Source organism: Scardinius erythrophthalmus (assembly GCF_964197995.2).
Source record: "Scardinius erythrophthalmus genome assembly, chromosome: 6".
NCBI classification, from domain to species: domain Eukaryota; kingdom Metazoa; phylum Chordata; class Actinopteri; order Cypriniformes; family Leuciscidae; genus Scardinius; species Scardinius erythrophthalmus.
This window is the reverse complement of record NC_138226.1, coordinates 28,404,857-28,432,358: the sequence shown is the minus strand read 5'-3', so window position 1 is coordinate 28,432,358 and position 27,502 is coordinate 28,404,857. Positions and strand designations below refer to the sequence as shown.

Here is a 27,502-nt window from a genome sequence, read left to right as displayed (position 1 = left end):
GGCATTGCTGAACAGTGTTCATTGATCTTCATTCAGCCTCCCAATTGAGTCCAAGAGTGTTTGACTGATCTGATCTCTGAATCGGGCTGCTCCTTCCCTGCTGAGGAGTTAATACTTCGGCTTGAGAGACAATCTTAAAGTACCCATCACTTCCTCAGGCTCCCCAAGCGACAGGCTCAACCGTTTAATTCTCAACGGACCAGCTTACATTTGAATGATCTAAATCAAAGAAAAGGTTCTGGCCTAGAAATTGCGAAACAAACACAATTGTGTGGAGGCCTTATAAAGGTTTAAGTGTGAGAACATTTCCTCAGAGATTTGGCAGATGATTCTTTATTCACCAGTTTTTTAAAGTAAATCAGTTAAACTGAAAATAAAAGCTAAGCCAGTAGTAATACAGAGAATGAATGAATCTATCTATCTATCTATCTATCTATCTATCTATCTATCTATCTATCTATCTATCTATCTATCTATCTATCTATCTATCTATCTATCTATCTATCTATCTATCTATCTATCTATCTATCTATCTATCTATCTATCTATCTATCTATCTATCCATCCATCCATCCATCCATCCATCCATCTATCTATCTATCCATCTATCCATCTATCCATCCATCCAACCATCCATCTCTCAGACATTTTCATCACTTTAAATAATAATAATCTTATTAATACTATCATTCTACAGACAGATAGACAGACAGGCAGACAGACAGATATATAGATATAAAGACAGAGAGACAGACAGAATGTGAGCTTGAAATATGGCATAATATAAATTAAATAAAAACTAAAACTGCTCATAACCACAAATATACAAAAATACGTGAACAAGGGAATATCATCCTCACTTTCTGTTTATACAAAACACGTTCTAAAATGTTATATTTAGATATAATATAAATGTATTTGCAGAATAAATAAAACATTTTAAATAAGTTTTTGTGGTTTTTGATCAAATACATGATGCTTTAAGTTCCATTTTTAGTTGTTCTCTTGTAAATGGGCACATGACAAACTAAAACAAAACACTGCATAATGTACACATGATGCTTCCATTATTGAACCTTGATTTATAAAAAAGAGATCTTCATCTCAGCTGTGTTCCAAAATTAGAAATAAAAAAATAAATGTCTTGGAAACAAGTGCCCTCTAATGGCAGGACATAATATTGCCAAGATCCAAGACCATTCTCAATGAAGCTCATAAACATGAATGCGTGTCGTGTGTGAAGCTAAGCAAATCAATCAACTCCATGTCTAACAGCGGATCTGGCGATTTATTAAGGGACATTGTATTTAGATGCAGAAATCCAGCATCACAAGGCATGTGACACTATGATGATTTCCTTATCAGATGTGACTGACAAACTCATACACTGAAAGTATATAGCCTCCATCAACAAACAGAAAAAGCTGCCTGTGTAGAAGTTGTGTGAAGCACACACAACAAAGCAAGTACTTTCCAAAGCTCTTGTTCCATAGTGAGATACTGTCTCCATCTGCTGGTACAATCTTGGAGGCTACATGTGCATTTACAACTGTAATGTATGAAAGCATACATGTTATAACAGGAAAAGTGCTTTGTTAAAATTTAATTTTAAATAACCAAAGCAATACTGAGGTTTTAATCTACAGATGTTCTGAATCAAAAAAGTGTGTGTGAGTCCATTCACAAAGACAAGCAAGGACATTAAAATCGACATGAAATGGTGTTCACAACTCTTTGTAGAGTCAAATAGTATATTTACTGAGTAAAAAAGTCTGAGCGGGACTTGATTTTATCCAATCTGGAACCGATTGAATTGTGAAAAATGGTTGTTACGTACCAGAATGAGTCAGGTGGTTGGAGGAGAGTAGTTGAAAACAAAGAAGGTTTGGCACTTGAAAAGACAACGTAAAAGCCATTTCATAGGTTATTACATTTTCATAGAAGATTATGAAGACTGATGAATCATGAATTTTGACATGAAAAACTTCAATATGGCCAATTTTGCGCACGTCTGATAAAGGAGGTGAGGTGTCTCATAAAAAAACAAGCGCAAAAAAACTTTATTCTAGATACAAAGTAGCTTTATGAAGAAAGTTTCAAGAATACTCCACAGCATAGAGCAGCTCTTGTATTCGTGAAGTCCAGTGAATGTCAATAGGAATTCCACCAATGGATAATATCCAGTCTCATTCAGTGTCTGATTCAAAGTCCTGTCCCATAGTCAGGCCAGTTTTATTGCTCCGAAGAAGGTGGAATCCCCATCCAGAGAGATATTTGCATGAGTACGAGGTATCAGAAGCTCCAGTCTGTCCCCAGAGTCTAGTTTCACCACACCTGTACATTACATGCTCAGTTACATTCATTTGTAATAGTAGATACATTATATATTTATCTGTATATGCATTGCATTTCTATGAGATATTTTTATCACCCCAATACTATTATTCTCAGTAGTTCACAATGTTCAAAATACACAATTAGGAGAAAAAAATAATTCTCTCAAATAAATATGATATGACATACACAGGAACATATTCATCACAGCCATTTATAAGCCCGTAGGCTATTTCTGGCCTCCCTTACTGTTAGAAAATAAATGTGGTCTAGTTTCTGGGTGATTCTCAAAAACTCTGTCAAGAACATGTCTGGGCTATATTTGAACCGAAGACCACAAGAAATGAACAACATTTTTATTTTGCATAAAGAAAGTTAAGCTTATTTTTGGACCATTAAGATTCTTAAATTCTTGTTACTGTAGTGCACAAAAGAAAAACCCACACCAAACAAATTTTCATTACTGTAATGACTATAATAAAAAATAACTATATTTAGATTACTTAAAATTTAAGAGTATTTATACAGTTGCATTTATTTGTCAATAAATTTGTCATTACAGATACATATACCGTGTATACTTTATATATAATGTACAGTATAATGTGTATAATTATATATATATATATATATATATATAATTATACACATTATACTGTACATTATATATAAAGTATGTATATATACTGTACATTATATATAAAGTATATATATATATAATATACATACTGTAAAAAAATATATATATTTAGAAAACCTGGGAAGTAAAATGTCCAGACACATTATAGTAATTTTGACGAAATGTGCTTAATTGTATAATAATGGATCAAGGATAATAACACCACAATGCAAAACAAATTGAATGTCCCAAAAAAAAAAAGACCTGGATATGTTTTTGTGAGATTCACCCAACTTTGCACTTTGTAACTCTTTTGTAACACCGATAAAGTAGCAGGACTTTCCACACTCACCTCCAGTGTAGCAGGTGTTGAAGTGATTGACTCGATTCATGCTCTGAATACAGCGGAACAAAACGACGTGTTGACTCTCGTCTCCTACGACATTTTTCTTTATACGAATCACGATGTGGCCCATAGCGAACGTTGAGTCTGTATAGTAGACCTGGGAAAAGGAAAGCTTGAAATAATGAGGAGAAAACACTGAGAATGGAGTTGGAATGCCTCAAAGTTCAGTTATGAGGCCAAAAACAAAAAAATCAAGAATGTGTCATAAGTTGAGAATTTATATACCTGACTATAGATAAAGAAGAATCCCTCCTCTTTGACTAAAATGGTGTCCTGATCTTCCTCCAGAGCAGAGCCGCGCTTCAGACCGACGTGCCATGGGATGGCTGTGCTTAATTCCAAAGCAAACTCTGACAACAACAACAAAAAAACAAACAAAAAAATTAACATGTAGAAAAAAAATTATCATATGAACCGCAATATACTATAATATAACATGTATAGTGATATACATTAACATAAATCTGAAATAAATAAATGATGATAATTAACTAACAAATCTGAAAAAATAAAATCACACTAGAATAAAACAAAAACAAACTACAATTCAACAAAAAAAGCACAATACCAGCTTCTGACCTGTGACATGCTTAAATTTAAATGATTGCAATTCATGGTTTCTTTGAAAATACACCTTTTTGGTCAAGTAAAAGCAACTAGCAATATAACTTAAATTTGTTTACAGAAGCTTAAATATATTTTAAGGACCCAAGTCTGCCAAGAAGAGTTGTACTTGAGAGATTTCACAATTTTTTTCCTAATAGTTTTGGCGAATGCTAATGGAAAAACAAATAGGCTACCTATGATAACTGCGCTGTCATGAATAATGGTGATGTATTATAATCACATAAAGTTGTCAACAATTACTTTTTTTTTTTTTGATGTCAACTTTATCGCAAACATATTGTAATATAAAATACTAAAAGGATGTTAATTGGCATAAACATGCAAAGAGTATGGAGCGAATTATGTGCCATAATTAAACAAATCCAGCATTTTGCAAACAAACTCGATCTACCTCGCAAAGGAAAACTCGACTCGCAAACAAACAGAAAGCAATGTGCAAGTACAAAGGTCAGTTTGAGTGAAAATGCAGTGGAGTAACAAATATGTATTGTGTTTTACAAATATAAATAAATGAGCCAAGATAATACTTCACAAATAAATACAAACCATCCTACAAATTGCATGTAACCTTTGAACAAATACCAAATCTAGTTCATACAAATGCATATCTGTGTGTTATGATTGTTTGACACTTGGCTTATGAGATCTCTCGGCTTGATTTTCTCACAAACGTGTCCAGGCAGATTTTCTCACAAATACAGTTAAGCAACTTCCTCTTCTAAAACAGTAGATGACGCTAAACTAGAGGATTAATTTAGCGCTAGTCTCCCGGGAGAAGCACTGATTTGAAACTTGCCTTTGCCTACAGCTGAGGAAAATGACTGGTGAACATGTGCGTTTCTGTCTAATTTGATCTATAATTAACCTTTTTGAGGTTTTCTTTTGCAAAATGTTTATTGCATATATAGACAAATCCACATTAGCACTTAGTAGCACTTCACTCTCTCTAGGATAGGGGAATCTATAAGCTGAAAACTCTACCATCATATGTTGCTTTTTATAATTTTTTTCTGAGAGGCGGGTTTCATTTGTCTGTCCAAAATAATAATTTGGGCACTGCATACGTCACAAGCAAGTTAAGAAACAATTGAATATTGTTTGTTTTGTTCATTAATTATTGATTATATTAAGTTAAGCTGACTGAATTCCAACTAAATAAATAAATAAGTGGGACCCTCCTTTCAAATAAATGAAATGTTCTCATTAATTTATGGAGAACAAAAGAAATAGACTTGTTCAGTAAATAAAGTTTTTACAAAATTTTTAAAAAGCAACATATGATGGCAGAGCTTTCAGTTTATAGATTCCCCTATCCTAGAGAGAGTGAATTGCTAAGTGCTAATCTGTCTAGATATGTAATAAACATTTTGCAAAAGAAAACCTCAAAAAGGTTAATTATAGATAAATTAAGACAGAAACACACCTGTTCACTGGTCATTTTCCTCAGCTGTAGGCAAAGGCAAGTTTCAAATCAGTGCTTCTCCCGGGAGACTAGCGCTAAATTAATCCTCTAGTTTAGCGTCATCTACTGTTTTAGAAGAGGAAGTTGCTTAACTGTATTTGTGAGAAAATCTGCCTGGACACGTTTGTGAGAAAATCAAGCCGAGAGATCTCATAAGCCAAGTGTCAAACAATCATAACACACAGATATGCATTTGTATGAACTAGATTTGGTATTTGTTCAAAGCTTACATGCAATTTGTAGGATGGTTTGTATTTATTTGTGAAGTATTATCTTGGCTCATTTATTTATATTTGTAAAACACAATACATATTTGTTACTCCACTGCATTTTCATTCAAACTGACCTTTGTACTTGCACACTGCTGTCTGTTTGTTTGCGAGTTGAGTTTTCCTTTGCAAAGCAGATCGAGTTTGTTTGCAAAATGCTGGATTTGTTTGTTTAATTATGGCACATAATTCACTCCATAAAAGAGAGCTACATTTAAAAAAATCACTAAAAAGCAGTCACTCATCTCAGTCCATCGCAATCTCACAAAGTTAATCAACGAAGCTGTCTACACTGCACAATGAATCTCTTTTTTACAGCACATTATGTCACACCATCACACCATGTCTGTCACACCATCAGGACTGTGTTTTGCACCATTCTCGTCTTTGTCCTCATAGTGATTCACTTGATTTTGTCATTGTGCTCAGGTGTGTGAGTCATTATCTCCCCTATTTAAGTTCTGTTCAGTTAGTGTATCTTTGTGGGGGTCTCATCTATGTGTACGTTGTGTGGAATGTCATTGGATTTACCCTTGTGGATTACTAAAGACTTTTAACCTTCATCATCTTCTTTGTGTTTTGTCTTTCACCTCACAACCCGTGACAAATTGTTATAATGAGAGAATTTGCGAGCATGCAGAACTGAACAAAACTCCGGCGAACAAGACAAGAACTGAACAAACAACTCAAACACCTTTGAATGGCCAATTGTGTTCAAGAGATCAACAAACATGTCTGATTGGCTTCATTAGTCAACGCTGCAAAAACACATTGTAAATAGTAGGGGTGGGAATTGGCAAAAATGTGATGATTCAATAGTATTGCGATATTTGGGCCACCATTCAATATTATTGCGATTTTTAACATATTGCGATACAGCAAGTATTGCGATTCGAGTCTGCGATTCATGTCCCCCATATTATTCAAAGGCATTACAAAAAATGAGGAAAATAAGACGGCTCAACTCACTTAAAATGTCACATTTAATTCTGTGAACATTATTTTCTACACATTAACTGAAGTGCAAAAACTTGGGAGGGTAGTGCAAAAACTTTGTCCTTGAACATTCAGGACACAAGACCTCATTACAGGACAGGACGTAATTATTCTCTGAATAGGAGAACTCTCACATGAATGGTGAGCTCCCAGCACATAACTTAAAATTATTTAAATACAATAGAGCAACATAAAGCAGACATAATAGAGTAACATAAACCTTAGAATAATCATATAAATAAGAGTAACTTAGAGCTTCAATCAAATTGAGAAAAATAAACAAAAATGTGTAGCCTACTGCTAGAGTTCAGTCCTGTTGGCTGCAAGGTCATCAACCAAAATTCATTTGGGAATATACTATTCGCTTTTTGATGAAAACCGAAATTTACCCACACTTTCGATTTGAAAGAAGACGGAGCGTCGTGTACAACCGGTTGTGATGGTGAAGCCATTTTCATTTGAATTTGCTGTTGAATGCATGACAACAAATCACCGCAACAAGCGCCACCTTGTGGATGTAATACGCAAATGTAAATTATCAGAGTAAACTCAGAGAAAACCCGAAAGTAAAATAGATAATTTTATAATTAAATATTGCAAATACTTTGCGCTACTGTCACCACCTATAATTGCGTGTGCAAAATATCACGATACTGAACAGAATCGATCTTTCCCCCACCACTAGTAAATAGAAACCTGTGATGCTCTCCAGAGCACAAACACAAATAACGCACTAGAGCGTTTTCCAAATCAGTTTTGCCAATATATTATTACAGTATCATCCCTTGTAGAACCGGGCCTGGTGAGAATTTAAAATATGTCACTGCAAGTCAGTTATAACAAATGCTCTTATTGGACTGGGAATGAAGTTGAGTTCTGAAAGTTACAGTAAGTTTTCATAGTACAATGAAATGCCATAAAATTGGTAAAATGCATCACTTGAACACAATTTAGCCATACAGGTAAGTCATTCTGAAATAAAAACACATTTATAATACTATTATAAATAAAAGATTTTACTAACTCCTTCAGTACCTTTCTGGAAGGTTGTCTTCCTGTTGTCTGCCATCATCTGTAAGAAGGCTTGGGATTCTGTGGAAGGGCAGAGGAGTTTAAAACCTACAAGAAAAACTGAAATGAATTGTGTCCATGTAGCGTGAATTTACATGCATTCTTATTACACATTTCTTAATTGCAAGTATTTTCTGTAGCTGTCAGTAAGAGATGAGAATGATTACAGTGGTATTTTTTTCCATTCAGTGACTCATACAGTAACTGGATATGCAAATGTATGATGGTGCACTTTTGCAGAATGTGCATGTTTTTTTTTTAATATACATATATAGACATTGAGTGGTTTTAATCTTACACCATCTGTGCTCTGCATCACTCCTGTCGGTAAACACAAACAACCCACAGCTATTCTCAGTAAAAAAAAAAAAAAGACAAGTGCATCACAGAATAAGCAGAAGTGCGTGCTTGCCTGCTTTGTTTGAGACATGCCCCGTACTCCTTTTTGACATGCCAGTATGGTCTGTTGTGGTATCATCCATCTCAGTCTGCTGAAGGTACTGTAAACAGACAACCAATCTTCATTTAGGCTGATCACCAGTTAAACAAGCTTTTTCCCCAATTAGGATGAGGCTTGTACGGAGGACTTGGGGTAGTCACACTTTTTACTCAACTAAACATTTCTCATGTCAGGAATATTTCTGAAAAGTCCCATAATGTCTTGACTACAAAAATTGACAAAATTTCCAGTTGCCCAGAAAAAAGAAAGAAAGAAAAAAAAAAAAACCTTAATTTAACAAACAATTACATACTGTACATGGGGTAATTTGTCACAAAGGGAACAATTTTAAGCACAACTGAAACAGCAAAATAGTTATGCAGCATCAAATCATTCATTAAAAAAGCAAAATAAATGATTAATAATTTCTAACCAGTACAAATGTCAAAATAAGAGGTTACAATTTATTTTAGTGTCATTGTTACATATTATGTTACAATGTACTTATTAATAACAGTAAATTGTGCCTACGTACATGAAAATAACTAAGCCAAACCCTATAGAAAGTAGTAATGTTGTTAATTAATATTACTCAGCACTTAATTGTATTATTACACTGTAACAAAGACACCTTAAAATAAAGTGTAACCAAATAAGGTTTTATTGTTTTACTTGCTTACACAAAAGCCATTTACAAACATATGTTGACATTGGATTGGAGTTTAGAGGACATTTGTGACCCTGGACCACAAAACCAGTCACAAGTCACACTGTTATATTTGGGGCAATAGCCAACAATACATTGTTTGGGTCAAAATTATCGATTTTTCTTTTATGCCAAAAATCATTAGGATATTAAGTAAAGATCATGTTCCATGAAGATATTTTGTAAATTTCCTACCGTAAATATATAAAACATTTATTTCTGTAATGGAAATGCAGCATAATCACAAACATAAATGGATAACTTTAAAGGCGATTTTCAATGTTTCGATTTTTTTGCGCCCTCAGATTCCAGATTTTCAAATAGTTGTATCCCGGTCAAATATTGTCCAATCATAACAAACCATACATCAATGGAAAGCTTATTTATCCAGCTTTATATATTTATTTCAGAAATTTCAGAAAATTTACCCATGTGACGGGTTTTGTGGTCCAGGGTCACATTTGGTCTGCAAAAACAATATAATTTTGACGGTTTTGAATTAGGAGTTTTAAACAAACATACAAAACATGGTTAGAGAAAACAACCAACAGACTCTTAACTCCAAACCTTATAGTTACTTACAGATATAGATATAACCCTTGAGATAAACTAAATGCAATTTATGAAATTCCTTCAAGTTCCATCAAATCATCAATTACAACACTCTTTAGATAGAAGGACATTTAATGGAAATGCATTGTGGTCCAAACCTCAATTCTGCCTTTGATGTCTTCTTGTTCCTGCTGGTGGGTTTGTTTCTCCGCTTGTTTCTTGCGGAACACCTCGGCTCTCAATCCCTCCACCTCGGCCTGCAAGGCCAGCACATGGTACAAGGAGATCACAGACAGGGAGGAGGTGGTGATGGCAGCAACAACCAGCACCAGAAACAGCCAGGACAGCCTTCTCCTTTCACCCCGACCTGGACCAACATCCTCAGCAGGCATGGTGGAAACTAACTTTTAGGTAAATGGGATATTAGTGACTAAATGTTGGCTGAATGGCATATAAACGGATTCTGAATAAGCTTTATTTCTTAAAAGATCTCAACCCACCTCAAAACATGACTACAATCAATAAGGATCCTCACAGTGAGAGGTTTGTACTTGGAAAGGTCGTCTGGAGGTCTTGGTTATGCTTGCTGAATCCAATTCACCTTCATATGGCATGAACCAATCATCTTCATATTCCTCTGAAGCTCTTAGCACACGTTTCTTTCAGAACAGTGCCGGACCAGACCTTTTATACATAACTACCCTTCCTCTTCAAGCTGATTTCTGTTGATATGGAAGAGAGGAAGATCCCTGAGATCTACAGTTGCAGTCCAACTTAGTATAAAAGTAACTGTACTCGCCCCAAAAAAATTCCCGTCTGCAACAAATACCCGGCTAACAGTCTGGTTTTTGTATCCCTTTCCTGCCAAGATGTCCACACCCACTGTATTTAACACCGCACTTCAACTCGAAAGTTGCTTTGTCATCACTTACTTTGTTCCGACAAACTGCGTCAAGAGTATGAAGATAAATAACAGATAAATGTCAGGCTTACTTTTGCTAAAAATAAATTAATAGCACATAAGAAAGTATATATATGACAGTGACAAAGCAAAACGAAAGTTATTCTTGGTATAGACAAAAAAAAAAACAGTTTTGTTCTTTTGAAGAGAAAACCAGAAACAGGAACCAGTGGCTTTTAAAGTACAAACAGACTTTTGCAGCCAAGTTATCAGAAGGGTTTGATTTCTTTATTGCATGTCACCAGACAGAAAATAGAAAGTGTGATTCAATTGTATGTACATGAACACATGATTCGAATAGAAAATCCATAGCTCAAAACACAAATGTTGAAAGAATAAGAAAACCCTCCTTACACATTCAGAACTGAATCTTCCCACTCTGCTATTTACTGTAAAAAGCAAATACAAAACATGAGCAGCGCTTTATATTATTTAATATATTCAGTTTATGAACAAGATGAAGTGAGAATTCAACACACAAACTAGCCCAAAAGAATGGCCAGAACATGCCAATGGAGTATTAGTCAAATCTAGTAAACTCTAAAGTAGTATTTTCATTATTTTATCATATGTCAGCATCTTTGTTCCAAGGTTTACACTCAACCACACAGACATTCAATAAGGTATCATGGCACATCACTGTGAGTTCAACTAAATGACACATTGCAAATGATACATGAATTTGAAAATATTTCCTCATAAGGTTTAGAGGCAGTTCTTATGAATTAGGCCTATACGATCAATAATGACCATTGCAAATATTTATTTTAAAATCAAAAGGTCAATAAACTGATATACAAAAGTATCTTATGTATTGAAACCACCAAAATCCCGGTGTCTTGGGAGCTTTTTCTCTTGCATTGGCTGGTTCCACTGCTTACTCTTACAACCGTCCCATCTCTACATAACTAATAACGCTAGACATAACTGAAGACATCTAGAGCTCAACTGTGCTACTATACAATCTCTTAAAACACCCACCTCGAAAAGAATCTGACGAATCCCAAAAGGTGGACTTTGGAAGCCTGACATACCCTCTTGGTTTGAAGATATCAATATTTGCATGCAAACTGACATAGGATCACTCTGCCTTCAAATCTGTAATCCTAACATTCAAAGGCAGTTTTCACGCATTACAACAGATGTGAGCGTTAAGTGCATCAGCAAATGCGCTGACTAAAGCATGCAATAATAACAGACTTGGATGTGCACAGATCCAACACTACGTAACGGCAAAGTTTGCAAAGTCCACCTTTTATTGGGCGCTCGACAGTCAACCACCAACGTGAGCCAACAGAAAGGACAAACCTCAGTGTCTTTACCCCCGATTCAATACGCTAAATAGTTAATTGAAAAATTGCCATCATTTACTCTACCAAAACCCACTGGACTTTCTTCTGTGAAACATGAAAGGAGACATTTCGAAGAAAGTGATGGTCGCTCTAGTCCATGCAATAACAAAAGATTAGATCCAAAGCTTTCAAGATTACTTGCGCTCTGTATTCCAAGTCGTCTGAAGCCTGAATTTTGTTCTTCACTGAATCATCAGCTGTAGCTCATGAAAGTTCATGAGAGAATCTGTGTCGCAAAACCAGTCTCAGAGATTTAGTCACAATTCAGTTAGAAGTCATATGGACTACTTTCAGGATGCCTCACTTTTATTGAGTCCTTTTGAAGCTTTAGGCTTCTACCTGTAACTGCATTGAAAAGAGCAACTCATGCACTCTTCAGAAAAAAAGTCATACAGGTATGGAGTGATGTAAATGATGACAATTTTCTCTTTTTTTGAGTGAAAGTTTCTGATTTTTAAGGGAACTGCAAAGAGTTACAGGAAATGGATGTGTGACTACAGCGCAACAGTCACCAATGGACAGGTTTTTCAACATGATCCAAACAAAGCAGGTCATGGGCAGATAAATGATGCTAAGCACTTGACCTGATTAAAAAAAGGGAAACTTCTTATTTACAAGTTGTGCAAATGGACTGTGCTTGGAACTCTGTCAAGCAGCTGTTATGTGCGATTTCACTCTTACTTCCAGAAGATCACTATAAGCCTGAGAGAGAGTAAACATACTTTAGGCTTGTTGTGTTGGTATTTTCATACAGTGCTCACAGTGAACTGCAGCCCGCATGAAAATCAGTATTGAAATCTTTACTTCTCACACACAGCTCCATATGCAAATCCAAAACATGGGATTAAACCACAATGAGCCGATTTCCTGAGTGGATTTTAAACCTCCCGTAAAAAACGAAGGCAGTGTGATATAATAAAGCTTCAACACATCACGGCCGGCACAGAAGACTGAATGCATGAAATGCCATAGACAAAGTTGAGTAAACTAGGATCAGTTGCCCCTGGTCCATTTAACTGTATTCACTGGAGAAAAAAAAATAAAATAAAAATAAAAAATACAATGAGCACTCTGTTTTGTTCCAAAAAAAAAAATTGTGCATATATTACATATAAACAAAATAAATAAAGAGAGCTTCTCAAATCGTTTAGTAATTTAAGGGTTATTCAGTTTAGTAATCCTAAAATCTAGGGCATTATGGGATAGCAGTTTGTCATTCATGAGTAAAAATAAATTACATTCAGTCATACCTAAAACATGATTTTAAAGCTTTGTAAATTATATATATATAAAAAAAAATGTGTTTGCTTTTTTGCAATTTGTAGCCAACTTATGCTTTTTACATGTATATTTTAAGTGGTAGAACAAAAGTGATCATTTCCTCAAGCAATGTTGACCACAGACATTATTTTACTCGTGAATTTAAAACCGCTATCCTTGATTAGACATAACTATTTTCAAATTGCATGTGCAGGTGGCTGGGCTTTTAGTATAATTTTTAAGGGATAGTTCACCCAAAAATGTAAATTCTGTCATGAATTACTCACCCTCATTTCGTTCCAAACCTGCAAGACTTTCGTTAATCTTTAGAACACAAATGAAGATCTTTTTAATGAAATCTGAGTGCTTTCTGTCTCACGATTCACAGCCTATGCAACAACATTTTTAAGCCCTAGAAAGGTAGTAAAGACATCATTAAAGTAATCCATGTGACTCCAAGTGGTTTAACCTCAATTTTATGAAGCGATGCAAGTGCTTTGTCCCAACCCACCCACCCACCCTCCGAATTTCCCAGCCAAGGCACTTACGTCAATTTGTAAAATTTAGGTTAAACCTCTGGAGTCACATGGATTACTAGTGGTAGTTGCGTAACCTGTCAATGGAGGAACCGAAAGCTCTCAGATTTCATTAAAAAGATCTTCATTCCAGTTCCGAAGATGAAAGAATGTCTTACGGGTTTGGAACGGCATGAGGGTGAGTAATCAAGTGAACTAACCCTTTAAAAGTGGACATTGCTTGAAAATGAAAAAGAAAAAAGACTAAGAGGGCATTAAATTATTCAGGCAGATGCATTTAAACTTGATATAAAAATTGACAAAATATATTTTAAAGGCTTTAAAAAAATGCAGCCTTCACTATTGAATAAATGATATTGTAAATAATTAATGAATTCTTGGTGTGTGATCAATGGAAAGAAAGAGCTTAGGAAGTTGGGGAGAAATAATTCAAAAAAAAAAAAAAGAGAGAAAAAAAGTTACATTCTTTTTGAGCAGGTCCATATTTATAGAGCAGTCAACAGTAGTGACTGTTCTAGATTATGGTGACGTTGGACGTCCCCTGGGCCGTCTCTTCACTTGCATGGCTTTTAAGTAGCTCCTTCATAAACTGCTCAAGGGCGGCAAAATAACCCTGGCACTGCCAGGTGTCATTGTGCGTACCCTCGGGAAAGATGCCGAGGCGTTTAGTCCGAGACGGGGACAGCTCGTACAGCTGTTTCATCATCACCGGGGGGATGAGTTGGTCTGATAAGCCAGAGATAAAGAGAGATGGCATACGGCAGAGAGCCACGTGTCTATAGGACAGAAACTTGTTCTTGTAGCACCAGAGCGGCAAGTAACGCATGGGGAAGAAAGAGAACAGCGTGGCCGCCATGTGCGGGATGCTCAGGAAAGTGTTCTCCACCATGATGGCGGCCACTCGATGCGGGTTTCCCGACGCCAGGCGGATGGCCACCGCACCCCCCAACGATCGGCCGAACAGCACCACCTTGGTCTTGTCGATGTCCGGCCGGGTCATGATGTAATCCAAGGTAGCCTCTGCGTCCTGGTACAGTCCCTCTTCGCAAGGTTCTCCTTCGCTCTTTCCGTAGCCTCTGTAGTCCAACAGAACCACGTTGGCCTTCAGGTTCACCAGCATGAGCAGGGCGTTCGGCACACGATGGCCGATGTTCCCCGCATTGCCGTGGAAATATAAAATGGTGGGAGCGGTGGCAGGGTTTTCGCCCGTGTAACGGAGCAGGATGAGATTGAGCCGTACGCCATCTTTGGTGCGGACGAACACGTTCTCGTGTGGGATTCCAGTCGGCATGGGAACATAAAGACGCGAGGACGAGGGCTGGTCGGGGAAGTAGAGCAGGACGTCCTGGAACTTGTACAGGATGGCAGCCACAGAGACCAGGATGAGTCCCAGCAGAATGAAGCCTCCGTACAGGTGGAAGGTCAGAATGAGGGCTAGCAGGGAGACGCGGCAGATTCCCCATGACCACGCGCACACGGTCAGCAAACACGCCTCAAGTGCCGCCCATAACCTCCATGGCTTCTCCATGGCGGCAACCTTGATGACAAGAGAGTCTCCGAAACTCACTGAAGGCGTATTCTGGAGAAACATAGAAGGTCGGTTTGTAAGGTCAGAGATGTTATTATAACATTTGGTGCTGCCTACATTTTTTTTCCAAGAAGGGACAAAAATTTACATTTTATTTTACGTTTAGTTACACATGCTACATGTACTTACTATAGTAATAACAGTAAATTGTGCATATTTACAAGCATCTAACCCAAACCTTAACCCGTAAGTACATATAGTTCATTTTCCTCAGTACTTATACATGTAACTACTGTAATTACACTGTCAAGTTAAGTCACCTTTATTTATAGAGCGCTTTATACAATCGATCAACGTTACCTTAGTGTAACCAAGAGCTGCATGATTCTGGATAAATTGAGAAGATTTTTTAGTTTCAAACAGGATTCTCCCATGATTCTGAACAGACAACTAAACAAAATAATGTGTCATTTACTAAAAGTTCTAACAAAATGTTATTTGCTGCAGTCTTTTTAAAATGTTTTAATCTGGATTGTTTAAAAAACTAGGTTTGAATGAATGATTCAATGACTCCACTTGTTTCATTACTGGGCCGGGTTTCCCGCTAACGATGTATCTTAGCTCTTAAAGAGCGCTTTCTACGTGCAAGGTTACGAACGCTCACAGCAATTCCACGAGCGTTTCCCAAAAATGCACTTAACATGAACGCGCGTTGAGGACTTTCCAAAGGAAATGTGGAGGACTGTTGTGGATTAGCAATCAAGACAAGTCTATATAAAGCACCTACAGGCGGAGGCACTGACAAAATGGCTGAAAAAAAAAAAAAAAAAAAAAAAAAAAAAAAAAAAAAAAAAAACACGAAAAGATACCTTTCAAAAAGATGAAATTAATGTCCTTTTAGAGGAGATAGAGCGAAACAAAGATGTAGGCTAATTTTTAACAGATTTAAAGGATTTCTTTTATTTATTTTTTGTTCATTCATTTAATTTTGATTAAAATTATTAGATTAAATTATTTCTATTTTTTTGTTTTGTTTTCTGACCTTTTTAATTATTTAATGTATACATTAATTTAACCAACAACAAAAAAGAGTAATAAAGTGTACAATAAAGTACAATCAAAACCTTATATTATAATCACACTGCATTTGAATAAAGTTAAAGGTGTAATCTGCCGGTTGTCCTGCATGTGTCCTCATAAATCTGTCTTCTTACGATGCACTTGGGGATGTACGATTACTCCAGAGCACTCGTAGATCAACGAAGATTTTCAAGTGTTACTTAAGCTAAGATGCTTTTGGCAAACAGACCGTAATATTAAGATCAGTCGTACAATCGTTTTTACGATCAACTTAGGCTTACGATGCTTTTGGGAAACGCAGCCCTGGATGAATCAGCATTTTTGCTGAACTAATTTCTTGAACAAATGATTCAATGACGAATACATTTTAACAGTTACTTGTCGCCACCTGGTGACATAAAATGTAATCGATAAAATTGTTAGGTTTGAAGCGCCAAGTCACTTAAAATGGTGATTTGCTCCACTTTGATTGCTACCGTAGACATCAGTGTTTTTATCGAAACTATAATCTCATATCTTTACTATAACCACAATCTTCTAACAATTATTCATGCAGCTCTAGAGTAAATCAAAAATCAAACTTGATTGTAGTAAATTTTGCAATAAATTCAACTATAATAATAATTAAAACAAATAATAATCTAATTCACCTATATTCTCAATGCAAAATTAAAACAAAACTTTTTATAGATTTGCCCTTTTCGTTACTTCAGACTCACTGAAGTTACTTCAGACTCTTCGCAACTCTGGTGGTTGCCACGTAAAATCGCATGATTAAGGATATTTATTCTGTCATGTACGACTAACTTTCTTCTGTGGAAAAAATAATATTTTGAGAAATTAATTTTCTGTTAATGGTGACCAAAAATATCATCAAACTTATTCAGAATATCTTCTTTTGTGTTCTGGAAAATAAAGAAAGTCACCCAGGTTTGGAATGACAAAGGAGAGTAGGCTAAATGATGACTACATTTTTTGGTGTACAATCTCTTGAATACAGGCTATATTATACTTCATATACTTTAAATAGAATTTGACTATTTTACAACAACCTTGAATGTGGCTCATCCAATCAGATAAAGCAGGAACTATTTGTATTAAAATATTAGTCTGTTTTTAACTCCACTTATTTTCCTAATATAAATTTCCAAATAGAAAGAGAAAATAAATCAAATGAGACTAAGTGCTTCTCATCTGTAAAGTACTTAGCCTAATTCACCGGATTATCCAAAAACAGGCATTAACATGGTTAAGTAATATATAAGCCATTTCTGTTAAGACTCCAGTAACTAACTATTGTCAATAAATACATAACTCTATTGTGATAAACGCAGTTGCCATGATATAAAATGACTTACTGCCTGTGACATACGATTTTGGTTAGGCTACATCTTCCTGCCCTACAATGATACTGACGTACTATGGTATTACCCTCTGATATAATCCTTGCTTGTACCATGGTAGCACCACAGTAATTTTACAGAAGCCGAAAACTAGAGCAAATACACATTGTAAGTTATAAAAACTATAAGGTGTTTTCTGATGACACAACACAGTGGTGTCTGGAGCCCTCAGGGTGTTTAGAGACCAGGTCCAGTCTTGACCAATCCAAACACACAGGAATGCAGATGAGGATCAGTACTTATTCATCTATATACTGCACATATCAGAAACATTTTTAGAGCTATTTTTCCAAAATCAACATTACTTTCGCAATGCAACTTAATATAAAAGCAGCTGCTCCACGACCTGACCCCAATATCAAATCATACAGTAAAACACTGTCAGCATATCCGCACGTTGCTTTTCAGCCAGCTGTTGACATCGTAAGAGAGAAACACCCTGAAGTCCAAACCTAGATGACAGGAATCATAAACACGCCGATGACATATTGATGTTGACAGCAGCTTTTCCCTCTGGACTTCATGTACTGCACAGCTAATACAGCTGCTAGCCATATCTAACACACATCTGCTGCCAATCTGATACATAACTACTCACATCTATCGCATTCTTCAGCGGCACATCTTCAGCTGAGCTTACGAACAGGAGAAACGGTCATCTACACGAACATCCCGTGAAATAACAGCTGATCAACTGTGGCTAGCAGCAAATCTAGCCGGACTGCTGCTGACTGTACACTGGTGTCGCTTTTTAGGAAGTTCCGGGAGGAAACAGCGGAACCGTCTGTTGGCGGCCAACGCATTATCAGTAGCTAATGTTCATGAATTAATACAAGGCCTGTGCACCCAGTAAAAATTACAATTATTAAACTGTATTTATACATTTAAAACACATGTGATAACTAATGTCCTAAAGTGATATTTATGAAATAAATGGCTACCTACATAGCTGAGTCTGACTTTTTGTCTGTGTGTTAGTAGGTTTATGTAGGATTGTCTGCGTGTTAGTAGGTTTTTTGTGTGTGTTTACTTGATAAACTGATATACTGTTGGCTATTAAACAGCTATAGAAAAAAAAAAATACATGGTGATATTAGATCGGTGCAGGGCAACAAGTAGGATTTGCTAACGTGACCATTAAGTTATACATTTTATTTCTTAATGTTCTCTGAAAGTTTAAATTCAACTGTATCATTTTGTAAATATATGATGCTAATTTTGAATGTTCTCTGAACGTTCTGAAACAATATATAGCCTAAGTAATAATAATAAAAAAGAATATATATATATATATATATATATATATATATATATATATATATATATATATATATATATATATATATATATATTTTTTTTTTTTTTTTTTTTTTTTTTTTTTTTGAAAGAAGTCTCTTATGCTCATCAAGCCTGCAGTAAAAAATGGTTCTCTTTTTTAATATATTTTAAAATGTAATTTATTTTTGTGATGCAAAGCTGAATTTTCATCAGCAAGTACTCCAGTCTTTGGTATCTTATGATCCTTCAGAAATCAATCACAATATGATGATTTGATACTCAGTTATTATCAATGATGGAAACAGTTGTGCTGTTTAATATATTTTTTGGAATACTTTTTTCAGGATTCATTGATGAGTAAAACGTTAACAGCATTTATTCATAAAAACAGCATTTATTCAAAATAAAAACATTTCTAACAATATAAATCGTTACCATCACCTTTTATCAATTTAACGCATCCTTGTTGAATTAAAGTACTAATTTCTTTAAAAAAAATAGTTATTGTTCCCAAACTTTTGAACGGTAGTGTATATTGTTACAAAAGATTTCTATTCTAAATAAATACAGTTCTTTTAAACTTTTTATTCATCAAATAATCCTGAAAAAAGTATCTCAGGTTATAAAAAAAATATTAAGCAGCACAACTGTTTCCAACATTGATCATAAATCAGCATATTAGAATGATTTCTGAAGGATCTTAAGACACCAAAGACTGGAGTACTTGCTGATGAAAATTCAGCTTTGCATCACAAAAATAAATTACATTTTAAAGTATATTAAAAAAGAGAACCATTATTTTAAATTGTAATAATATTTCATAATATTACTGTTTTTGTTTTTTTGTTTTTGTTTTTTAACTGCAGGCTTGATGAGCATAAGAGACTTCTTTCAAAAACATTAAAAATAGCAATGTTTCCAAACTTTTGACTGGTACATATATATATATATATATATATATATATATATATATATATATATATATATATATATATATATATATATATATATATATATAATGAACTTTATTTAAGACTGACTGCGTCCGAAATCTGATAAATGATGCCAAGGTTGGAAGGCATCAAGGCACGTCCGAATTCATGCAATGTTAGTTTCACTTCCTGTTTCCTGAGATACCTTCATCTGGGCTGCGTTCAGCCCCGACAAAACGTTGCACAACGTTTTTTAAACAGAAACGGTGATGCGTTGAACACACTGTTCTGATGACGCAAGAGTTGCAACGATGGCAGCTGAGAAGGCCATTCTTTGTGTTCTTTGTGAAGAATTTTCGGAGCCTGATGAAGTCGGTATAAATATGTGTTTAATACTACAAAATATGCCCGATGTTACAGTTACTGCTTTTGCCGCCCGGAACAAAAGACAACATCCCAATCGAGTGAAGGGATTGCTGAAACTGAAATGGAAGCACACATCTTACCTAATTCAGACTAAAAACACATCTATTTAGCCTCACACACTGACTTTATTTGTAGTTCATACTGTTTTAATACCCTGTATCTTCTTTCTCATTTTTAGGAAAAGCACTTAATTACCATTCTATACCAAATGTCATACACTTGCAATGAAGCTAAAAATATAAACAACTACATCATTATGTTGATATGCTATACAGTAAAACTTACGACAAACATGTCTTCTAATATCCTCAGTTTTTGCGTATACCGAGCTGCATCGAACACATTTGTAAATTACTTTCCTTAAACCCATTATGCGAGTTCACTTTAATACCGCATGCTTTATATACATGTTGCTGCTGATTGGACTGAAGTTCTGACACACCCACCAAACAAGAGAAAACGTACTTGGTTACTTACGTAACCTCGGTTCCCTTAGAGATAAGGGAACGAGTACTGCGTTGAAAACGCTGTGGGAAAACTCCTTTTCTCAAGAATATTGAAGCCTTTATTTTAAAACGCATTGCTGCAGCACATGCGAGAGCTAGAAGCTCGCGTGAGCGTGCTGATTGGCTTGTGCAAAGCAACTGCACGAACCAATGGCGGAACAGCAGAGGAGCGCGAGCCAATCGGGGCGCTTGGCACTCTGCCAGAGTCAAGCGCGCGAAACTGCACGTGACAGAAGAGTATAAATACACAGAGAATCCGCCATTTGACAGGTTTAAATCGACTGAAGCGAAAAGACACCTGCCATAAGAGACAATAGCACGGCAAGGCAACGCAGTACTCGTTCCCTTATCTCTAAGGGAACCGAGGTTACGTAAGTAACCAAGTACGTTCCCTTACGAGAACGTTCTCTCGTACTGCGTTGAAAACGCTGTGGGAACACTATTTAAAACGCCGTGCTTGTCGTCTTTGGCCAATCTGACTCACCGAGAGCTCCAGGAAGTACAGAATAGCCTAGGATAAAGAGACCGAATCTTCGGGCCCTTAGATATCCAAACAGATAAAGCTGGGCCAAGGGCCAGTCTTAAGAATCCCACAACATGAGATGACAACCAGTGTCTGAGTCAAAAACTAGTCTGGGTCCACAGAGCCAGCGTTAGATAGAGACTACTCATGCCTATAAGGCAGGTACCATAGAGGTCTAAGATGTGGACGGAACGGACCAGCCGGCCGCCGCATAACGTCCTGCATAGACATTTTCATAACTAGTCTGGATCCATAGAGCCAGGGCCTAGCTAGAGAGAATTCGTACCTGCGGAGCAGGGACTTTTGGGTTGTAACGTTTCACAAATGTGGACGAAACAGACTAGCCGGTCGTCACACAAGTGTGACAGAAAGAATGTCAAAACCAGCCTGGGTCCGCAGAGCCAGAGCTTAGATAGAGAGAACTCGTGCCTGCAGAGCAGGAACTTCCAGGTTGTAAAATCTCACAAATGTGGACGGGACGGACCATCCGGCCGCCGCACAGATGTCTTCGATAGGAACACCACTTGACCAGGCCCACGACGAGGCGACGCCTCTCGTGGAGTGAGCTCTAACACCTATGGGACATGTAAGGCCCAGTGAGGTGTAGGCCAGAGCAATGGCATCCACTATCCACCTGGACAGCGTGAGCTTCGTGACAGGAAGACCTTTGGTTCGGCCCCCGAAGCAAACAAAAAGCTGTTCAGACTGTCTGAAAGAGGCTGAACGCTCTAAATAAATTCTCAAAGCTCTGACAGGGCAGAGTGTGAGAACATCACTGAACTCTTCTGAGGTGGGAAGAGCTGACAGAGAAATAACCTGGGCTCTGAACGGAGTTGAGAGCACTTTAGGAATATATCCATGTCTTGGCCTAAGGATGACCTTAGAGTCATAGGGGCCAAATTCCAGACAGGAAGCGCTAGTAGAGAGCGCCTGTAAGTCACTCACTCTCTTGACTGACGCCAGTGCCAACAGCAGGGCGGTTTTCAGGGAGAGAGGTTTTAGGTCGGCTGACCGAAGTGGTTCAAAGGGAGGTCCCTTAAGAGCCCGCAGAACCAAAGAAAGGTCCCATGCTGGGACAGATGGCGGCCGAGGCAGGTTAAGCCTTCTGGCGCCCTTAAGGAAGCGAACTATAAGGTCGCATTTTCCTAAGGAGGCTCCGGCTTCCAAAACATGCTGTGCAGCAATGGCTGCTACGTATACCTTGAGAGTGGAGGGGGATCGACCCGCATCCAGCATCTCCTGGAGAAAGGATAGCACTCTTGGAATTTCACAAGTGTGTGGGTCGAGGTTTCGAGCTAAACACCAGCTGGAAAACACTGACCATTTATGGTGGTAGAGGCGTCTGGTAGACGGAGCTCTAGCTTCCCTGATCGTGTTCAGGACGCCCTCTGGGAGGTCCTGGGGTACCCGTTGAGTGGCCAAGCGTGTAGGGCCCACAAATCGGGACGGGGATGCCATATAGTCCTGCTGGCCTGAGCCAGAAGGTCGCGCCTCACTGGGATTGGCCAAGGGTCTGTCACAGACAGCCGTATCAGCTCCGGAAACCAAGACTGGGTTCGCCATAGAGGAGCTATCAGGAGCACTGCGCATTTCGTGTCTCTGATCCGTTCGATGACCTGAGGGAGCATCGAGACCGGAGGAAATGCATAGAGGGGAAGGCTGGGCCAGTCGTGGGCCAACGCATCCCTGCTCTTTGAAAAGAAGATTGGGCAGTGACGATTGTCTTCTGAGGCGAAGAGATCTACTTCTGCCTTCCCGAAGACCTCCCAAAGTAGGAGAATCGTCTGAGGGTGGAGAGACCATTCCTCTGGGGGAACCCTGCCCCGAGAGAGCATGTCTGCTCCCGTGTTCAACGTGCCCGGCACGTGAGCTGCCCTGAGCGAGCGCAGATTGGTGTGAGCCCATAACAGTAGCTGGGTGGCTATGGCAAGCAGGTTGCGGGACCTGAGGCCGCCCTGGCGATTTATGTAAGATACCACTGACATGTTGTCCGTCCGGACCAATACGTGGTGTCCAGCCAGGTATGGGAGGAAGGTTTTCAGGGCCAGAAAAACTGCCCTCATTTCGAGGCAGTTGATGTGTAGGCGTTTCTCCGAGCTCGACCAGAGGCCGGAGGCAGGCCTGCCCTCGTACAGGGCTCCCCAACCTAAGTTGGAAGCGTCTGTTGAAATCATCCTCCTCTTGGAGACCACCCCCATACTCACGCCCTGCTGAAACCAGCTGGCGTTCGTCCAAGGGGCCAGGGCTTGAACACAGCGCTGATCCACCTTGATAGTCAATCGGCCTGAGTGCCAGGCGCGGGGTGGCACCCGAGGTGCTAGCCACAGCTGAAGAGGACGCATGCGCAGTAGGCCTAGTTGGAGTACTGATGATGCTGAGGCCATAAGGCCAAGGATCCTCTGAAACGTTCTGAGGGGTGCATGAGAGCCCTCCGTGAACGATGCGGCGAGCCGCTGAATCGATAGAGCACGGGCCGGGGAGGGCCATGCTCTCATAAGAACGGAGTCGAATACTGTCCCCAGGAACATGATACGTTGGCTGGGTGACAGAATACTCTTTGAAAAATTCACCCTGAGCCCTAGACATTCTAGATGGCTGAGGAGCCAGGCTTTGAGAGTATGTGACTCCGCCTCTGACTGAGTCAGAATGAGCCAGTCGTCGAGGTAGTTTAGAATGCGCATTCCCCGCTGTCTCAGGGGGGAGAGAGCTGCATCCATGCACTTCGTGAATGTACGAGGTGCCAGAGCCAGTCGAAACGGTAGAACCGTGTACTGGTATGTCTGCCCCTCGAAGGCGAATCTCAAGAATGGCCTGTGGTGGGGATTCACTTGAATGTGAAAGTAAGCGTCTTTCAGATCTACTGAGAAAAACCAGTCGCCTGGGCGAATTTGCACCAGTATATGTCTGGTCGTGAGCATCCTGAACGGCCGTGACATGAGAGCCTTGTTCAGACGTCTGAGATCTAAAATGGGCCTCAGGCCGCCGTCTTTCTTCGGAACGAGAAAGTAACGACTGTAAAAGCCTGACTCGCTTAGAGAAGGGGGAACCCTCTCGATAGCCCCTTTTGCTAGCAGACTTAATACTTCGGTGCGGAGGACATGACGTAATGTGCTGCTGACCGAGGTTTGAACCACAGCGCGAAAGCGCGGGGGTCTGCGTGCAAACTGAAGCGAGTAGCCGCGCTTTATGATGTTTATCACCCATTCTGAAACTCCTGGGATAGCCTGCCAAGCTAGAGCCCGAAGAGCCAGAGGCATCATTATATCTGGAACGCCCGGAGACGGGGGCTCGAACTGATAAGAAGTCAGGGGAGAAATTTTGCTCGTTTTGTGCTCTGAGTGGGTCGCTGTTAAAACAGCGTTTGGGTGCAGGGGTGCGTAACACGTGACGGGCCCATTGTCTGCATACACAACTGCTCCAGCCGCCTGAACTGAAGAGGGAGCTGTGAGAAGCACTCGAGCGATCTTCGGGGCTGGTCCGGCCGCGGCGGGACATAGACCCCTTTTCCTGCCGGTTAGGACGGCTTCTTGGGCTCGTGGTCGAGCGTCAGCTTCGGTCGAGGGCCCTGGCGCCTGGGAAACGGGAATCGTTTTGCAGGCTTCAGGCGTCGAGTGGTGTCAGCCGCGGGGAGGGGCTGGAGAACCTGAGACGCGGGCTTTTCTGGTCGCGGCGTGCTCTTGGGGCGCCGTTGGACCGAGCTAGAGCGTTTGGGCAGGAAGTGCCTCATAGCACTTGAAGCTTTCTGAGCCTCCGTGAAGCGATCAGCGAAGCCATTAACAGAAGGGCCGAAGAGACCGGATGGAGAGACTGGAGAGTCGAGGAAGGCGGTTTTGTCAGCGTCCCTCATCTCCGTCAAAGTGAGCCACAAGTGGCGCTCTAAGACAACCAAGCTAGACATGTTGCGGCCCAGTGCTTGCGCGGTGGTCTTTGTGGCCCTCAGCGCCAAATCTGTAGCACTCCTGAGGTCTTTGAAGGTGTCTGGGTCCGGGCCAGACTCGTCCATAGTGCGGAGGAGCTTAGCTTGAAACACCTGCAGGGTCGCCATAGCATGGAGTGCAGAGGCGGCTTGGCCGGCGGCAGCATAAGCGCGGCTGGCGAGAGCCGAAGTGGTCCTGCACGGCTTAGAGGGGTGCACGGTTTTAGCCCTCCAACTCCCAGCAGTGGGAGGGCATAAGTGTGCAGTGACCGCTTCCTCTAATGGAGGTAGAGAAACATACCCTTTCTCTTCAGCGCCGTCGACAGAGGAGAGCGTTGAAGAAGCTGAAGAGCGCGTTCGCGCAGAAAAGGGCGCGCGCCAGCTTTTAGTGAGCTCATCATGAACTTCGGGCATGAAGGGGGCGGCACGTTGACGAGGGGCCTGTTGGCGCCCCGGCAGGTACCATTCGTCGAGGCGGCTTTTGGCAGGCTCAGCTGGGGAAAGCCAGTCGAGTCCCAGTTCTTCGACAGCGCGAGACATGACACGGAAGAGTTCGGCGTCGATGCTCGCTCGAGTGTCAACGGGATCCAGCTGAGAGAGGGGGGCGGGGTCCGCGGAGCCCGACCATTCCTCACTTTCAGATGCCGCCATAGAAACAGCGTCGTCTAGTTCTTCGGACAAACCGAAAGAGACGAGACCTGCCGCTTCAGAAGAGGGGCGTTGGTCGCTCTGTGAGAACAGGACTGGAGATGAAGGCGCGGGCGAAGCGTGCGGGGAGAGACCCGGCGTGCATTCATCCAGATGAGCGCGTTCAGGAGGCCTCTGGTCGCGCCGCTTCTTCCTACGGGGCTCACGGGGCGCCGAAGATGGAAGGTGGGCGGGAACACTCAGCGAGGCGGCGGAAGATCTGGCACGGAGCGTGGCAACAGGCATTCCGTCACAGTGGAGGTAGCCGCCTTTAGTGAGCGCTGCCTCGGCGTGCTCAGGGCCGAGGCAGGCAACACACAGAGAGTGTGTGTCAGAGGCGTGCAGGGAGACCCCGCATGAGTCACACACGGTAAGCGGCATTTGAAACAACGCCGCGCGCTGTGAAAACAGCGATTTGATCTCTTAGAATGCTCTTTTTGAGTTAGAAAAAGGATACTCGTCGGATGCCACAGGGAAACGCTCAGCTTGGCAGATGCCGGGATGCGAAGCAGTTCCGCTGGAAGGCTGTTCGACGACGAGCGGCTTCACTCGGAGAGAATCAGCGACGAGGTGAGTCGAAAGCTGAAGGAGATAAAATCTGTCAAATGGCGGATTCTCTGTGTATTTATACTCTTCTGTCACGTGCAGTTTCGCGCGCTTGACTCTGGCAGAGTGCCAAGCGCCCCGATTGGCTCGCGCTCCTCTGCTGTTCCGCCATTGGTTCGTGCAGTTGCTTTGCACAAGCCAATCAGCACGCTCACGCGAGCTTCTAGCTCTCACATGTGCTGCAGCAATGCGTTTTAAAATAAAGGCTTCAATATTCTCGAGAAAAGGAGTTTTCCCACAGCGTTTTCAACGCAGTACGAGAGAACGTTCTCGTAAGGGAACGTATCCCAAACCCCGTTGCACACCGGTATGGAAGCTTGTTTCCGCCACAAAATAAAAAAAATAAAAGATAATTGCGACTTTTTATCTCACAATTGCGAGTTTACATCACGCAATTCTGACTTTATTTCTCAGAATTGCGAGATATAAAGTCAGAATTGCGTGAAATAAAGTCAGAATTCTGAGATATAAAGTCAGAATTGCGTGATATAAAGTCAGAATTCTGAGATATAAAGTCAGAATTGCGAGATATAAAGTCGCAATTGCGTCTTATAAAGTCAGAATTCTGACTTTTTTTCTCGCAATTGCAACTTTATATCACGCAATTCTGACTTTATATCTCAGAATTCTGACTTTATATCACGCAATTCTGACTTTATAACACATAATTCCGAGTTTATATCTCGCAATTCTGACATCTTTTCTCAGAATTGTGAGATATAAAGTCCAATTCTAAGGGGGAAAAAAAGACGGACTTTTTTTTTTTTTTACCTCAGAATAGTTTATATCTCACAATTCTGACTTTATAACACGCAATTGCGACTTTATATCATGCAATTCTGACTTTATATCTCCCAATTGCGTGATATAAAGTCAGAATTGCGTGATATAAAGTCGCAATTGCGAGAAAAAAAGTCAGAATTCTGACTTTATAACACGCAATTGTGACTTTATTTCACGCAATTCTGACTTTATATCTCGCAATTCTGACTTTATATCTCAGAATTCTGACTTTATAACACGCAAT

At 39.7% G+C, this 27,502-nt stretch overlaps 2 protein-coding genes across 5 annotated transcripts; both read right to left on the bottom strand.

Moving 5' to 3' along the window:
* Positions 1-320: 320 nt before the first annotated feature.
* tnfsf13b (TNF superfamily member 13b) lies at positions 321-10,365 on the bottom strand. Of its 4 annotated transcripts, none has more exons than XM_081367741.1 (7): positions 9,982-10,365; positions 9,640-9,885; positions 8,197-8,284; positions 7,749-7,805; positions 3,585-3,709; positions 3,306-3,456; positions 321-2,334 (listed from the first exon to the last, which is right to left on the bottom strand). In XM_081367741.1, the coding sequence occupies exons 2-7, from the start codon at positions 9,871-9,873 to the stop codon at positions 2,222-2,224; spliced, it is 768 nt and encodes a 255-aa protein (XP_081223867.1). In that variant the 5' UTR covers positions 9,874-9,885; positions 9,982-10,365; the 3' UTR covers positions 321-2,221. The 4 variants fall into 4 exon arrangements, with proteins under 4 accessions (XP_081223867.1, XP_081223866.1, XP_081223865.1 ...); XM_081367740.1 differs by having other exon boundaries at positions 3,306-3,471; positions 9,982-10,324; XM_081367739.1 differs by having other exon boundaries at positions 322-2,334; positions 7,749-7,832; positions 9,982-10,356.
* A 3,447-nt stretch (positions 10,366-13,812) lies between these two features.
* On the bottom strand, positions 13,813-18,341 carry abhd13 (abhydrolase domain containing 13). Its single transcript, XM_081367737.1, has 2 exons — positions 18,200-18,341; positions 13,813-15,169 (listed from the first exon to the last, which is right to left on the bottom strand). Exon 2 carries the CDS (start codon positions 15,116-15,118, stop codon positions 14,105-14,107), a length of 1,014 nt encoding a protein of 337 aa, XP_081223863.1. The 5' UTR covers positions 15,119-15,169; positions 18,200-18,341; the 3' UTR covers positions 13,813-14,104.
* Between the last annotated feature and the right edge of the window lie 9,161 nt (positions 18,342-27,502).